A 17,985-nucleotide genomic window follows, 5' to 3' on the forward strand; every position below is an offset into this window, starting at 1 on the left:
CTACGTATCTAAAAAAGAAAAAAAAAATTGCAGGTTTCAAAGCCACCGACTCTGAGCCACTTTCCATGAAATCTTCCATAAACATATTGGCAGTAATAGATGACAACAGGTTTCTCATCGCAACTCCATCTGTCTACTCATAGTAATGGCCATTTAATAAAAAGTGAGTGGAAGTTAACACTAGTAGAAATAGGTTCATTAATTCAGCACCAAACCAAACCTCAATCGACTGAAATGAATCAGGCAGGGGAACACGAATTAAGAGAGGGACCACATCAAAACTACTAGAATATCATAGTCATTGAAACACATTCCTTCTAAACGACATCAAAAAATCCACCGGCATCAACCAACTATAGGGCTCAACAGAGGAGCAAGTTGTTTTGCTACACCATACATCGGAGCACCAATGTTACTCACAATCAGATGAAGAGAAACCATCTCCTAGTGGACCTTATGGAGACCATATTACCTAGGGGGAACAGCACAATAAGAATTGAGCCTCTTGATAGTCTCCTGCAATAACGAACTTTTGTTCAAGAAGCTGCCCCATGTAAAACTGCCATCAAGATAAATGGGACTTGGGTTTCATGTTTCATACTATTGACATATCAAGTTGAACAGATATGCGGAGTTTATAGCCACATAAATGTGTCATTTAATTGAAGCTGAAACTGTATTTCCAAGGAATTGTGGGCTGCATATATTCACATAGAATACACCGAGTACAATCCAGCAAATTAGAGCCTATATTTAAAAGTAACAGTTTGGCCTGATGGCACAGCAATATTGTTTGGTCATGGCTGTTCTCAAACACAGTTTGTCGGAAGTCTCCTGTTTGCAGCTGTTTAGGACTTTTGGGGGGAGGGGGGGGGGGGAGAAATTATCCACATAATACTTATAAAAATGCTCTATATGAGAAAGGGAGCAGTTACTACAATAATTGACACAGGTACAAGGAAATGTTGAACATATTCTAGGTCAATAACAATGATATGCAAATTGTGAAAAGGAATTCTGGGGTTGCACAGGCAAACCTTGACATACAAGCATCACATGCACAAGGGCATTTCTCAGGTTGTCCATAATTTCAATTTAAAAAATAAACTATTTCTGTTTTGAGAGTGATATGAAAAGATACTTTCAATATTATAACGCCTTTTCTTATTGTGTCTTTTTCTATTGAAAGGCTATCTTGACCTGTGATCAATTATTGTTATAACCTGCCCATAAATTCAGCATAGCATTAGGCAGATCTCTTACAATGTATCAGTAAACTGTTACCTGTTGTTTGTCACCTGTTCTGTTATGTAATGGAAAATGGGGTGTTAATCAGATGATGAACATGTGAACAGTCCTTACTGGCAAAGTTTCAAATGTCTCGGTTGCTAAACAGACAAAATGCTGCTTTGCTTGGTGACCTGTTGTAAAGAACATCATAAAGTTCCAGTGCAATAAATGTGCACAATGTCATGCTGTAATCTTCTTTCTCCAAGTACGCACGTGCAAACATTCCTTTACCATTTACAATAATTTTTCCTACCTGTTCAACAGTCCATTGTTGCCATGGTGTGAGTCTGTTTAGGCATTTTCTATATTTATTGTTGTATACCTCCCTGTTAGTAATAGTAGCATTAGCCAATATCATCCATTATTTCTAACAGTTAAAATCCCCATTCACTTACAAATATAAACTTTTTAAAGTATCTGCAGTTGTAGTTTACAACAAGTATGGCAATATATGTGCTCAAGAAGGAAAAGTTATCAGTATTATGATTTATAAATAAAATTTGACCTGTCTTACTCGAAGTGAGTCAGTTCCTTCTCTCGACTTTCTTTTCTTGCCTGCATATCTGTCTTGCTTTTAAGAAGATACACACTGATGCAGCTGGGATACATCATATTTTCAGAGTCAGTTGGTATAGCATTGAATACAACAGTTTTCTGGTTCCCATCAGTTTATGGAATAGCCGTTTCTAGGCAAATATGCCTTAGATAAATATTTGCGTAGTTTGACATTTGCCGCACATCCTGTGGAGCTGAGAATACACTGCAAACAGCTGTTCATATTTCAGCCACAGCAGCTAAGATATATAATGTTTGTATCTTCAATCGGAAGTTCATGGCTTTCAGGGCCAGAAACCATTTTCCAGCAAAATAATAATAGTAAGGGATTAGAAAATAAGGAGTTTTAACTCATTCAGCATCCTAGGAAATACTATCTCATTCATGACAGAAATGGACATATAAAAGATAGTACAAAGTTTTAATTACATTAATGGAACAATCTGCTGAAACCTCAGAACTAAAGCAAGAAAAGAAACATGCTAAAGTTATGCAATAACATGTCAGTAGCATCTGGAAGTGGGTCATGGACTGTAACAAAAAGGAATGCACCAGGAATACGAACATTGGAGATGTGATTCCTAAGAAGAGTAGCTGTGTTCATACTATCTAATAGGAGAATGAATGTTGACATCGGAGAAGAACTGGGAGTGAAAAGCTTAAAAGAACAGATTAAGGAATACCAGAGCAACTGAAAGGACTATGTCACAACAGAATGCCAGAATTAATGGTGAATTATTACCCAGTGGACAGAAGATCTTTAGGAAGTTCAATGAAAAGTTGGGAAGATCAATAATTTCAATTAAGAGGGCCTGTCAGACAAATGCCTAGTACTTGTATGATGATGATGATGATGATGATGATGATGATGAAGAAGAAATCTCAAAATATTATGATTTTTTTGAGTAACTGTGATATAATAAGTTTTTTAATTGCATATGAAATCTTGGCCCAATGTAAGACTTGTCCCAAAGACATTAATCTGACCAGGTTACATGAAAATAAATAATATATACATGCACTATCAGGTACGTGAAAATTGTTATGTAAGTACATAGCATTATTATTATGAAGAACAAAATCCGGTAGAGCTAACCTTCAATGGCGAGGCAACAAGTCAAGAAAGCAAGCTATGAGCTGAATCAGTGGATGAGCCAAGAGTGCACAGTGACTCCTGAATTGCTATGTTGCAGGGCTGGGTACAGTAAGGGAATGACTCCCGATTCATTTTGTGATCCACTCCACTCTGTGAGAACAAGGGTGAAGACCGCTGCTTGTGCGACTCGCGTGATCGCCAACAACATATTCCAAGTGTGATGCTATGTCAAAGAACAAGAAGTATTAACTTAGTCGAGTATGAAAACATTTATTGGGCTTCTGAAATTTGAGATTTTCTTTTGAAATCAAGAGTGTAAATAGAGGGTGTAAGCAATAACTGTTTACAATCTATCGCAGTAGTGTAGAGGCAGTGAAGAGGATGATCTAAGACACTTGTGGTCTGTCAAGTCAGGAAACTACCTCAAATTGGCCTACTTAAGCTACAGTGCATGTGCGTTGTGCGAGATTTCCAATTTTCTCTCTCTCTCTTTCTCTCTCTCTCTCTCTCTCCCTCTCTCCCTCCCTCCCCTCCACACAACCCATTAGATCTAGAGAAAAAAAACAATAGGCTCTTTTTTGTTGCGAGTCGAATGTAGTTTAATTTTGCACTTGGATATGTTTTCGCTAGAGGCTGCATTTTTTCAGTTATTCGAGAATAACGAAAGGGGGGGGGGGGAGGGTTAGGGTAAATTCAAGCTTTACTTCTGATCTTGCATTTCAGTTGCAAAAACATATTAGTGATACTAGTTTAAACAATTAGGCCATGAAGAAGTGTATATTGCTGTTGTGTCATTCTTTCAACCATTAAGTCTACTCCTCGGTCGAGTGACATCTAATAATACAACACCAGTGCTACCTCATGCTCCCCCCCCCCTCCCCCCCCGCCCCCTTTTCCCAATACATTTATTTCTAACAGAATTTAATATTAAAAATATACCAATTTTCCATACCAACAGCTCAGTTCATAGAATCAGTATTAGAAATAAAAATAATTTCACAAAGATTTAGAGTCACTTACTTTGATCCAGAAAGGTGTCTATTATTTAGGAACACACATTTTCAGTAACATTCCAGCAGGCATAAAAAGTTCAACCACTAATAAAGCTCAGTTTAAGAGGAACCTAAAGGATTTATTGGTGCCCAACTCCTCCTACCCCACTGATGAATTTCTAAGTAGAACAACTGATGCGTATATGTTACTAATAATATCAAATAATGTGGGTGTTATTACCATCTGACCTCTGTACAAATTCAATGCAATAATGCATCATTGTAAATAAGTGTTATGAAATGATATTTCTGTTTGATGATGCGAGGCTACATATAGCTTAAAAATTATCATTTGCACCTCATTGTATTGAATGTTTGTGTGTTTTGTGACAAGTTATTTATTACCTTTTAGATGAAAATGGTTAAGATCTTTTAAATTATTCCACCATTTCACTTGGGATCTGTGTAAGGATATTAGCAAATTTGTTTTTCTTCATAAACATTTATTGTGTATTCATGTTTTTCCAACTTGTTCTACATTTTGGAGGATCTTCTCACTATGGATATATCATAACAAAAAGTACGTCTAATCCAGTCTGAACTGAATGGGCCACAGAAAGTCAGCATAGACACTCAGTAATTTGTGAATTGTCAGATTTCACCCTTCTGACAGAAAACAGTACCTGAAATGAATTGTTTATTGGAAGAGTGTGTAAGAATTATAAACATCACTGAAAATATCATCAGAATACGGTAAACTGTTCTGAGAAGTAGCATACAATAACTGTTACAACTGTTCTGTTCCAGGAGGAACACACACCACCAGCCATCAGCAGTAATAGAAGATATCTAATCAAAATGGTCAAAGATTAAATGAGCACTTATTCTCACCATATACAGTGTTGTAAGACAGAAATGTGACAAAAACCATTTAACATTATGAGACAGACTGTGAAAGTTTCACATGTTTGTGATCCATTAAGTGTAAAATATCCTTATGACATCAGACCAACATTAAAGTACCCAACAAAGTCTAATAGGTGAAAAATACAAGCTGCAACAAAAATTTCACTTGTTCTTCACATTTGCTGACTTTGCCAACTCTCAATCACTGTTACTGTTCAATGTAGATAGATCAGTCTGTCACCACAACTTACATTGCAAAAATATAATATAGAAATCCTCTGTGCTGCCTCTGCATGCAGGGATAAGAAGTCACATGTGAAAGCTAAGGTCTGTGAATTCAAAAGAAAAAGAAAATCATGCCATATTAGTTTTATTTCTAGAAATTACCATAGTCCAGATGCACTAATAGAAAATTTCTGTTAGCATTATGATTAGTAGCACTGTTTATTATAAAGGTGAATCACAGGTAGTAGTATACTATAAATAGGTTTGTTGTTACATATGTACATAACTATTTTCTTTGATAAATACAAATGTAATTAAATAAATATTAAGCTACTAATAAGAAATAAAGACCTGGTATTTAATATAAATAAGGAAGCAGTGGCTTCCTTAATTATTAGGTTACATTTATCTAGTGTAAGTGCAAATAGTATTAAGCTATAGAGGTGTAGTTCACTGACAATGTAAAGTTTGATTTGTTTCAAATCATTACTCGGGGTCTACAGAACACAATAAATGAATAGAACCTCTGTGGCAGGCGATGTTTGTTGTGAGTACTTGTGTCTGTCATTACTACATAAATAAGTAGACATAAAAAGATTACACTCTGTGGTTATTCCATCAACAGTATTTGAAGTGACAGTAATGGGGTGTGGGGATGTCATCTGGATACAATTTATTTGTCAATCTCTTGGTTTCATTCATCCAGTTGCTTTCCTTCACGGATGGTTACTACTTTAACATTTTATTTCTGCATTCCTTCTCATTCCCCCTCCCCAAACATAACCTGGAATTCCTCCATTATTATATTTTACTAATTCTTGTGTTACTGTGTAATGATTATATTTTGCTACCCTTAATTCCTCAGTAATTATTGAAGGAGGACCTCCTGATAATTTGACAAGTTTCAGTATTATCTTTGCTACTGAAGCTGTATGCTGATCACCATTATCTGTAAGTACATCAATGCTTGTGCCTATAAATATATCATCTTACATGTTGATAGGAAACTATAAACTGAATGTGGAGGTAGTACTTTAAATTACGTAACTTGTGTAGTAAAAGAGGACTGTTAAATCTTTTATTTACTGAATATTTTAAAACATTGTTTTATGTATTTATTACAAATTACTTAATTTCAAGCCTGGAACTTAACAGCTAGTGACTATATGTGGCCTTAAAGAGACTCATATTTTTATTGTATTTTAGAGAATAGAAGGAAATTAATAATGTAGTCCTAACTGTAGTAAGATAATAGATTAATATTGCGTACATTGTGCTGTCTTGATCGCATATTTTAATCTTTACGCACAAGTACATAGCATATTTTAGGTCACGGTCAAAATTACAAGTCCTCTTAGTAGACATGTGGAACAGGGCGCAGATGAATTAAGAGGATTCACAGTTGTTGTCGTCTTCAATCTGAAGACTGCTTTGATGCAGATCTCCGTGCAACTCTATCCTGTGCGAGCTTCTACATCTCTGAATCCCCCCCCCCCCCCCCCACACACACACACACATCTCTTACTAAAGATGTGCCACATATTTCTTTTCTCCCCAATTCTATTCAGTACCTAATCTTCAGCATGCTTTTGTAATACCATGTTTCAAAAGCTTCTATACATGCCTTGTGTGAACTGTTTATTGTCCACATCTCACTTCCACACAAGGCAACACTCAAGACAAATACCTTCAGAAAAGACTTCCTAACATTTACATTTTTATTTTATGTTCACAAATTTATCTTCCTCAGAAATACTTCCCTTGCCAATCCCAGTCCACATTTTAATGATCTCTCTACTTTGGCAATCATCAGTTATTTTGCAGCCCAAATAGCAAAATTCATGTACTATTTTAAGTGTCTCAGTTCCTAATAATTCCTCAGTGTCATCTGATATAATTTAACGACATTCCATCATTCTTGTTTTGCTCTTTCCTTATATCCTCTTTTCAAGACAGTGTCCATTCTGTTTTCTTTCCCTTCCAAGACCCTTTTTGTCTCTGACAGAATTACGGTGTCATTGGCAAACCTCAAAATTTTTATTTCTTCTCCCTGAACTTTAATTCTTGCTCCAAATATTTCTTTGGTTTCCTTCATTGCTTGCTCATTGTACAGATTGAATAACACCAGGGATAGGCTACAACCCAGTCTCACTCCCTCTCAATCACTGGCCCCTTTTATGCCCCTGGACTCTTTATTAACTGCTGCCTGTGTTCTGTACAAGTTGTAGATAGCCTTTTCCTCCCTGTATTTTACTCATTTTACCGTCAGAATTTCAAAGAGTGTATTGCAATAGACACTGTCAAAAGCTTTTTCCAATCCCACAAAAGCTATAAACATAGGTTTGCCTTTCCTAAACTCTAAACCTATCGTCTAAGATAAGTCGTAGAGTCATTATTGCCTCCTATGTTCTTACATTTCTCCGGAATCCAAACTGATCTTCCCCGAGGTCAGATTTTACCAGTCTTTCCCTTCTTCTGTAAAGAAGTCACATTAGTATTTTGCAGCCTTGACGTATTAAACTGATAGTTTGATAATACACTTCTAGCACATGCTTTCTTTGGAACTGGAAATACTACATTCTTCTTGAAGAATAAGGGTATTTCGCCTGTCTCATATGTCTTGCACACCAGTTGGAACATGGCTGGCTCCCCCAGAGATAGCAGTAGTTCTGAGGGATTGTCATCTATCCATGGGTCTTATTTTGACTTAGGTCTTTCTGAAAATTCTTATTGCTGCATCATATCTCCCATCTCATCTACATCCTCTGCCCTTTCTATAATATTGCCTTCAAGTTCATCTCCCTTGTACAGACCCTCTGAATACTCCTTCCATCTTTCAACTTTTTCTACTGTGGCTAGGACTGATTTTAGTGTCTGAGCTCTTGATATTCATTTAGCTGCTTTTCTTTTCACCAAAGGCCCGTTTAATTTTTCTGTAAGCAGTCTATATCTTTCCTGTAGTTACACAGGCTTCTAGAGCTTTGTATTTGTCCTCTAGCCATTTCTGCATAGCCATTTTGCAGTCTGTCAATTGCATACTTTAGATTTCTTTATTCCATTCATCTCTGTCTTGGCTATGACAGACTGTTCACTGTGCCATTCATAGTAGCTTATCTACATTTGTATTTTCTTATTCATTAGGATTACTCCTGCATTACTTTGATTTTGTATTTATAACCCTGCACTTATCAAGGGTAATGCTATAAATGGCAAATTACGTTTGAAACTGAAAGCAATCAGGATTCGTTTTTATGTGGAAATAAATAGGCTAGAATATAGGTCACAATGAATACTGGAATACTTGCAAAGAAAGAAAGGATATTAAATAAGTACCAAGTTTACAGTTTAAAAATGTTTTGCTAAAATGGCACCATCTTGTCAGTGAACATCCATAATAGTAACAAAAACTGGAGAGAGAAAGAACTGTTTGATTTAGGAACACTAAGTCGCCAGTAACTCGGACATGAAATTATTAACAGTGATTAATATATGTTGCAGACAAATTGATGAAACTTAAGTTTCTTCATTACAGGTACTACTTATTGTTGCCAAAAGTAAGACATGCAGTACTTTTGATGCAACTAAACTAAGCATTGTCATAGTGGGTGAGTGTATTATCATCTTACTTTTTCCCTCACCATTCAGTTAACATTGCATGTCTGCAAAAGACATTTGGTAATTATGCGTCTTTTATATTACATTCATATTTCCTGCTAACAAAAATTTGTTTATGCAGATAATGTGGATAATACAAGCATTTCCTATTCCTGCTGTCTCTTGCAGTCCTACCTTCCACAGTTTTTGTGTATATTTTGTTGTATTTTCCTGTGTGTCTTACAGACATTGCCTCAAAATGTTTGCAGCTCTTTGCATTCCATGATGCATTTTTTCGGATTTTTCAGCTGTTATTGGGCTCAAGAAAACATATTGGTTGCATGTTACACTGACTGAAATTAAAACTTTGGTATGTACCTTTGCATCTTGCATTTTAAATATTTATTGCCAAAAAAGGTTGGTTATCCAATTATTTGTGTACTAAAAGTTCCAATGTCTACTGACCAGGTATTGAATCACAACAGCGTTTCGACAGACAACTAATGAAACTGTACTGATGCAGGTATACCACCTGATTGCATAAACTATGATTGGTGTATGTTGATTTAAGGAACAGATCTGGCAGATATACAGTTAACAGTATTGTGAATTCTTTTTTTTTTCTAGAAGATACTGAAAAAACACCCGAAGGCTAACTTTTTTCCCAAAGTATATACGATTTATTGTGCGGGTTGTTTTCATTGGACACGGACACTCAAAATAATGCGAAATGAACGCACGGGGAGCAGGACATATCCACAACGATGACATTCTACGATAACCGCTAGATGGCAGGAGCGTTCAGTTCATACTTAGGTTAGTAGATGCTCGTTATATGTGCTATCGATTTCATTGGATTATTTATCGCGTAAATGAAAACAGGGATTGAGACCAATGCCATTTGTTTAATTCGACTATTAAAATCAAATATATATATATATAATTGTATCCATTATAATGTGTCTCTTTTGGTGTTAGGTGAGTCATCGTATTTTTCGGCAGTTATTTTAAATAATAAATTGTCTGTTTGCACGAATAAATCTCGTTTTATTACTTCAAAATACTGTTTCCCGACCATCATTGTATTCCCAGTCTAGCAGAGCAGACCGGTACAGCTGGCAGATGTTTATCGCCTGCTTCCCGCCCAGCCCGGCAACACCGTCGTCACACGCGCTCGATGCCGTTGGCGGAGGAATGTAGTGCCGTATGTTTCCCATGTTTTTATGGAAGTTGTAACGTGTTGAGACTTTATATATGTTATTTGTTGAAGCAAAGTCTATATTTGTTCATACTAAAGCAAGAAATTCATTCAGTATTCGAGAACGTGTTGTCACTTTCAAAGTATGATGCGGATGAATATTCGGTGACGAACGTGAACTCTTCAGCTGTTTCCCGCCAAAGATCGCCATTACAAAACGTGAGGCGTTGCGTGTGTGGTTTGGCGTAGGAATTTGTGATCAAGAGGTGTAACTTTTTTCCGTTTATTGCCACAGACAATTGATAGGCAACAATAGTGTCGATATACGAGATATGTCAGTATTTAACCGGAGTGAAGAGCAACGTTGTTTAGAAGGACTGCGACACCAAGACAAGGAAGTTATTGGCAGTTTGTGCAGGTAAGCAAAACCGCCCGCCATATGACGCGCCATAGCGGGAGTGGGCGGTATGTCTCTTTGAAGTTGAAGATGTCGAAACTTGGTGTATGTGTTTGAATATTACATTATCGGGGATGTGTGTAACGTGTTTGTCGAGCGAATCACTGAATTTACTGATCTAGTGCAGGGATTTAATATAAAGCCGCTTCCCGTTTGACTATTACGGAGGAACGTGTTGTGCCATGCGTACCGGTAATCATCACAGCTGATTTTAACTCGCCATGTTGCAGTAGTCAGATGATAATAGAGTATTATTAATGTAAGATAACTACGTCATTTTTGTGTGTAGCTGATTATGATTTCCCGCACATGAGACAGTCATGAGACTTAGTTTTACACCTGCGTGTTGCGGACAGACCCACGTGGGTTTTTGTAGTATTGACTACAGCTCGGCGTAATATGAATTGTGCCTTCAAATCTGCAGACAAACTGAACATTTTTTTGTCTAACGAAAGCTTTTGTCTTTATAGTGGTCTTTTACCCAGATAATTTTCTGAAAATTTCCAGTTTTTAATTTTTTACGTCCGATTTAAATATACAGTGCCATGGCGACTCGATAGTTAATTGCCATTTTTAATATTAATTTATCTATATATGCTATTTTTAATATTAGTGAATCTCGTTGAAACCTAAGTTAAGAAATGTACTGACACCCGTAATCACAAACCGGAGATACACAACTCATACACAGATGATTGTGTTGCATAAATTTTAAATTTTGTTTTGCAGTCCGTAGAGATGCATGAGAATACGGCTTTATTGAATTATTTATAAATGTTACCTCTGTGCCCACTGTCAATGAATGTCTAGCTTTTGACGTGTGTGTGTAGAGGCTCATTAGGCACTTACGGTATTTTCATGAAGGTGATCGTTGAATTCTGTTAGAAGCTAACTCTGAGGTTCCTAAATACCTGTGGTTTGGAAAATAAGGCTGGCAAGGGAATTGCCCAGCCGAATACTGATTTGTGTAACATATGCAATGTCGCAGCTGCCTGCCGTCCTGCCCTTTAAACAAATTATGCTTGTGTTGGGGGTCGCACATTGTCTGCATGTTATTAGCGCAATCTATCGGCTGCTTCATTTTTACGTTTACATGCTGTACCTTTCTCGTGGTATCGGATCTGCTTATATTTATGGCAGGGTAGCGGAGCTTCATTTTGCGTGTTATTTGTGCCACAAAGAAAATGCGCCGCAATTTGGTCGTGTAGTATGCTGCTTTATGTATAAAGCCATTCTTACTAAATAAGTCTCAACGGAACGGTAGTAATGTCTCTTCGCCTGATAGTCGAAAGGCGCATTAGTTAGAAACCCCATCGTGATTTGGATTATGTACTATCTGAACATTCAGATTTTGAAATTGTTTCTTTCATCATTGCACGAACGATTCGTTATTGTCACACGCACTGCGGAATTAAAAGCTACATGTCAGCTGTGTTGTTTTAGTTGAACCTCTTCATGATCGGTCCTGTGGCAATTTGTGTTGGATAGGTAATTGTACTGATGGTGCCTAAGTCATGTTTCCAGTTTCGAACCGTTTTGTTGATGGTTAGCTCTTGTGGTAATACTTTGACAGACATAATTAAATGTGAAGTACATTAAGATCTAAATAAGCTGAATCCTAGAATGAAGCCAATATTTTTTGCTCGGTGCTGCTGAGATTTTGACCCATTCGGCAGCCCTGTATTAAGAAACCACGGCAGTTGGTGTCCGTTAGCAGCTGTTCTCCATTCGTGGTTCAAGAATACTATATGTAGCCGAAATTAAAATTGTGCACCTGCTAGTAATATTGGTTCTACGAGGTACGTATGCAGCTCTCTACCACAGTATCGACTTGCCTTGTCCAATTCATTGAGTTTCCAAATGTAGGACGTGCTGTTTAACGCCGGTATTGGAACTATAAAGACGACCTGCGGGGTTACTTCTTGCCTCTTCATGGAGAACTGTAAGGGCGACAGTTTTAATTTCTCCGTTATTTTCGTACGTTATAAAACATTGGGTCTGTGTTGTGTAGAAAAGTGGGATCTGATGATTTTATATACTCGCGAACAGCCTACTATGTCTAAACGGAGCTTGAGACTAACTGGAGCAGTTACGATAATTTCAAGCAGCGATACGGGGACCCTGTAGTCAAGGTCACTGCCATCGGAGACGACAGCGGTATGCTCGGGCTGCATTCCACTGTGAAGCCAGGCGGCTGGTACCGCTTGTCCCAGGTCGGGGCGTTTGTTGGTGGCGCGCGTGCGTTGTAAGCGGACTCTGGTCTGTCCGACCGGCGGCGGGGTACAGCGGCACCACGCTTGCCGTCCATTCCAGTGGGTGCAGCAAAATGTTAGTGGGATTTGATCGTAAGGCGTGTTGTTCCGCTGTGCTTTCAGAGACAGTATATGGCTGTCACTGCGGCGTAAGCATTTGCAATGGGACCTACCGTGTGCGAATCCGGGAGCTAAATTCTAAATAATTGGGTTTGAAGTTTTGTATCCAATCCTAGTCCCCAAATTTATTCATTAGAAATTTCGTCGTTAAAAATAGAAAATAATACCAGGTTGGCTTTCTGGAAAACCCGGTATTATCGGGGACTTAAATTTCACATGGAAAAATCAGATGTCAAGGAATCCCGTGTTTTTAACCTCAAATTGGAATTTAATTTAGCTTTAGAAATTGCAAATTTTGAAAGAATTTAATATTTAAAAGTTTTAATCATTCGAAAATTAATCGTCGGCGGTTAAAAACGTTGGCTGTACGACAGCCGAGAGGAAAGAAGTCATCACTATTTAGACGCTCAAACCACCACCACGACTCGCTCACCATTAATTTTGCATGAGCTTCTTGTAACATCGTCCTCACCACACATGGAACTCGAAGGGAATTTTTTTCTTCTAATTTCAGTAGCCACCCAGAATACATATCAATTTTTATATCTCGAAGACTCGCCGTCGTTCTTGGACGTATTGATGTTAGGCATAGAGGAGTGTTCATTTTCGTGAAACTTTCATACTGCAACGGAAAATAATTACCCAAACCAGTGCTCTCCCAGTTTTACAGTTATTAGTGCAGTCCTACGTCGGCATGTGCCATTTGGGTTTCTTCAGTTTCGCCGTGCACCCATACTTCCCTTACGAAGACGCTGACATTCGGGGGGCACGGGGTCATTCTCGTAGCTGTCATCGAACTGTGTGCCATTCTCTGATGGCGTCCCTCAACAAACGTAGTTACTCGTAGATAGTCCTATACTAATCGTCGGCCTGCTTTTGGTAAAGGCGAGGTAATGACTACGTACGTATAGATTGCTGTGTGTGAGTGTACATATCAGCATCCTATACTGCTGACGGTGATGTATGCTCAATTGGTTAAATACTTTGTGGTCGTGCAGCTTAACTTCCGACGATTATACAGGCTACGTGCATAATGGGCTTTCGCTACCGACGTAGATGTCATGTGCCAAGTTAAATATGAGCTTCACGAAATTCGAGGTTTTCACCTATATTTGTTACGAAGACGAAGTGGGAAACGAACTGATGCATGGCACGCTGGTCAGTGTAAGACTGCAAATCTGAAGGTCCGGACTTCGATCCCAAATCAGTTCTAATATCTTTTGTTGCTTATGGTTTTTCAGATCTGTCTGTAAATGCCGTTGCACAGTGGATCAGAATCCCCTCGAAAATGGTAGGCCTCTATAGCCGGTTGGATAAATCTTTTTAAAATTCGGAGGAAGGCAGGAAAATCGCAACGTTACCCCACATTTTGTCGTATGGCAGTTTGTTTCCCGGTAGCAGCTCTTCGTCGTTCAAGTGATCTCGCTTCAAGTACCAGTCATTTGGCCACTTGTCCGATTGAAGAGAGAACCGTTGATGAGACAACGGGTATTGCATGTCGATCTGAAAAAGAAGTCGAAATCCCGGCCATAGAAACATAGGCAAATATTTAGTAAATAATGCAGTATCCATCTTTATTTTGCTAGATTCGCTGTGATTGGTAATGCGTATAGTTGGATATGTTTGTATACAATTGGTTGTGGGCACACGTGAATGTTTCTTATAGGTCTACTTTTGCGTACATTTGCAGCGTCAGAACTGATAAAAAACGCCAAAGAAGGGACATCAACAGCTGTACACTGTAGTGGACAACTGTACCACAGAGTTGAACTAGCACATATCGTACGTGACATTAGAAATATGCACCACCTGACTATAATGAAATGAAAAGGCACCTTCTAAAGAGCCTCAACCTAGTGCCACAGTCTGAGTTTAAAACCGTGCCCCGTCGCTCTGCCCGCAGCCACCTCACAAGTGGATAAAAAGATCCTGTAAGTGAGAAGACGGTAAACATAGGGTGAATTTGTCAATAAACTGTCACTTTGACGGTTACTGTGTGTTTCTGAGGAACTGATGCAGCGATTTCGTTTGAGAGAACCGGTATCTATGTAAATACAAGACTTGTATGTTTTTATCCAAAGTCATGATCATTACTCCATCGAATAGTGTCAGAATAGTGAAAGGCACAAAAATTTTCATTGGATGTGCGCAGCATGGAATGCACTGTTGCTGCAGTACCCATCAACAACCCTGCCAGTACAGAAAGTTTATTTTGGTGTTCCAATACTAAGTACATATAGCAATAAGACATTGGTAAAAGTGCACAGCTACTACTCAGGAGGATGACAGACTGCCTCCTCAAACAGCACTTGGCTCAAAGAAAGCCACTGGTGTTGAAGCAGAATTACTGTTGCGTGATCATTTTACAGTTAAAAGTTGGTACCATTAGGACCAACCAAGTAATATATTAAGGAACTGCTTTATACGCGGTGTCCCAGGATGAATAGTCAGTTTTCAGGGATATGACGGGATCGATCATTCGAAGCATAGTCACGTATACGTGAGGTCTAAAATGCACTCTTTTACGAGCCACGAACACTTCTGCATTAGAAGAGATGATTCATTGTAGCGACGACGAACAAGTGTTCATAGTTCTTGAGGTATGCGTTTCAGAGTCCAGGTTTACGAGACCACTACTACTTCTCCGTATTCTTCTTCTTATGATGATGATGATCGTCCTAGCGTATTACTGAATATTGGCCATTCCTGCTGGGACACCGTGCGTATCATCGGTGGGTCCAAATAATTTGTCAATAAGCATAATCTCGTCAACTAAAATACGAGCTCACTATCACCATCATGGGGCTGCGTGGTAGTTTCTGGTAGCTGTCGTTCGCATGGCCTAAGACAGCATTTCAGAGCGAGGGAGAAAACAGCGGAATGTTGTTTCTAGTACCAACTTTGATAGGTGGAGACTAAGGTTTACAAATTGATCTCTCGCCTTTTCAGTTCACGATTGCGGCGACATCTGAAAGCTGGTTTCGTGGAAGTAAGTTAACTTCTCGTAGTGAAGACCTGCCCTTAAAATGTGAGGCCTGAACGGTGCCTTACTTACCGCGGGCACGTATTAAGACGGCGATAGTTGAAATATTCGAGTGTCTGACAGACCGTAGGGAAGGCGGAGACGGCCGAATGTGTGTCGAGGACGCGTCGTTGCGGCCTCGAGGCAGCGCCTCGTGGCTGCGGCGTCGCGTCGCGGGCCCGGTAGGGCGTTTGCCGCGGCAGGTGCGCGGAAGCACCTGCGCCACGGCTCGAGAATCCAGAGACACCTCTGTCCGAGTGCTTGACAGGAAAGCGCAGAAGGGGAGAAATATCGGTATGCGCACTAGTGCTTGCCCCAAGCACGTCCCAGCCTAACATTCGGCCCTTCGGTGAATTCCTGACCAAGGTGGTTAACAGCTGTGATCCGAAAATACGACCATAGGGGCGTGCGCGCGCGCGCGCACACACGCACACACACACACACACACACACACACACACACACACACACCATTGAGAACAGACTAAAAATTTCCGTGCGTAGAATTTCAGTGGAGGTGATTTTTCTTCTACGTCGTTACGATGATACGCGTTATAACTACTGGTCATAACATTCTGCGAAAACTTAACAGATTAAGTAGGCGACAATATTTCGCTTGAAATGTGGACATTTTAAATGGAACTAGATGAAGTCTGTTACTGTCTCTCAAATTTAATTGACACTTTTTAACATCACTTGCGTTTCAATATCGGTATTTAATTTGGCTCGGCGAATTGCGGTAGCGTACTGCCATCAGGCTCCCCTCTACTAATCACACATTATTTTGTGTGATTGGATTCGTTGCCGCTGCGATGTTTTGTCACTGGCCCACCCACCAATAACCAAAAAAAACACATTGGTGGCAAACTGAATCAGACGACGTAGAGGGCAATAGGAACCTGGTTACAGATTGTTCCCTAAAGGCGTCGTACCGAACAAAATGTTGACTTAGGCAGGAAAGTGTCCTTTTAAGTTTCTAGACATCGGTCGCGACCTTTATCGTAACTTATCATATTTTGAACTATTAGAGAAAGAATTTGTGATGACATGGAGGACAAAAATGAAGAGTAATTTGTGTTTTTATGTTAGAGTTCGTGTAACTGGATATAAGCTCGCAGTAAATGCGTATGAATCACGCAAACATAAGTTGACACTCGGCGTGCTGGTCAATGGGAGCGGCTGTAAATGGGAAATGCCTCTGCAGTTGCTCCCATCAACCACCGCGCCGAGTGTCAACTTTGCGCGTACAATACAAGGTACCCAAAATAAAACTGCCACGAGAAGTGTTTACAACTGTTCGTGAATAGTTTGAGAAATCGTGTACAGGCGATGGCGATACGTAGACATCAGTGGTTACAGATTCCAACGTTTTCGCCGAAGAGAAGCTCTCCTGCATACTAATTAAAGCTTTTTCTTCTCGTACTTTAATGTTCAGGGTCATTTTATTTTGATGACAGTTTGCTACAGGTTATAATCTGCTTCACCCAAAAGTTTGACTGGTAAATGCTTCGCAACGAAACGTTCCCTTTGTGGTTCACAGATAATAAGTCACTAAGGTAAGACAAAGACATCTGAGAAACATTAATCTTTGTTGGTAAATGACATCCAGGCCAGTTGTTCACCAGATACGTGTGGACTTTATCTTCGAGGAATAAAGCTCCTGCACATTCTCGTACTGATAACAATGGTGCGAACATTATTTCGATCGTTGCAGATGATAAAAGCTGCGGCGGAAAAATCGTGTGGCGATTCGACGGTGAGATTCATCGGAGATTTAGTTATTGGCATCATTTTGCCATTTGGACTGCTTCATACATGATTTAGATTCCTAGATCAAACTTGAGTATGGAGACAAGTGTGAGGTTTGCCGGAACCGTCCGTTGCCCACGGCGCGAGTGAAGGCGCGGGTAGGAGTAGCTCGTACGCGTGGGACGCGCGGGGCCGAGATAAGCGGCAGCCGCAACATGGCGGCCAGACGGCCTTGTGGCCGGCGGCGCGGCCAAGCGCTGGCTATAAATACGGCGCCCGCGCGCGCCTGACTCACCGCACGGCCGCGCCGTTTTACGTAACGCCAGCCCGCCGCCGCGTCTCCGCTTTCCCCAGAGAAAGCTCCCAGCCCGCCCCCGTGCCGGACGCTGCCGCCCTGGGAATGATGGGCCGTGCCTGACGCGGGGTGTGGCGGCTTGAACACACGAGCGGCACTGACCCTGCTCTTCTGCTCAGATGACTATTTGTAGGCGTGTCGTTGTTTCGTTCTCGAGGCGAAAGGTATCTTACTT

At 39.8% G+C, this 17,985-nt stretch overlaps 1 protein-coding gene across 2 annotated transcripts in view; it reads left to right on the forward strand.

Moving 5' to 3' along the window:
• Window positions 1-10,050: 10,050 nt before the first annotated feature.
• Window positions 10,051-17,985, forward strand: part of LOC126416084 (transcription factor AP-4) — an 84,736-nt gene continuing 76,801 nt past the window's right edge. Inside the window, exon 1 of one of the 2 annotated variants that reach the window (XM_050083573.1) lies at window positions 10,051-10,274. In XM_050083573.1, coding sequence (XP_049939530.1) covers window positions 10,189-10,274 — 86 coding nt within the window. In that variant the 5' untranslated portion in view covers window positions 10,051-10,188. The remainder of the gene's footprint in view (window positions 10,275-17,985) is intronic. The other variant, XM_050083574.1, reaches the window with a different exon arrangement.

The sequence above is a fragment of the Schistocerca serialis genome, chromosome 8 (genome assembly GCF_023864345.2).
Source record: "Schistocerca serialis cubense isolate TAMUIC-IGC-003099 chromosome 8, iqSchSeri2.2, whole genome shotgun sequence".
NCBI classification, from domain to species: Eukaryota; Metazoa; Arthropoda; class Insecta; order Orthoptera; family Acrididae; genus Schistocerca; species Schistocerca serialis.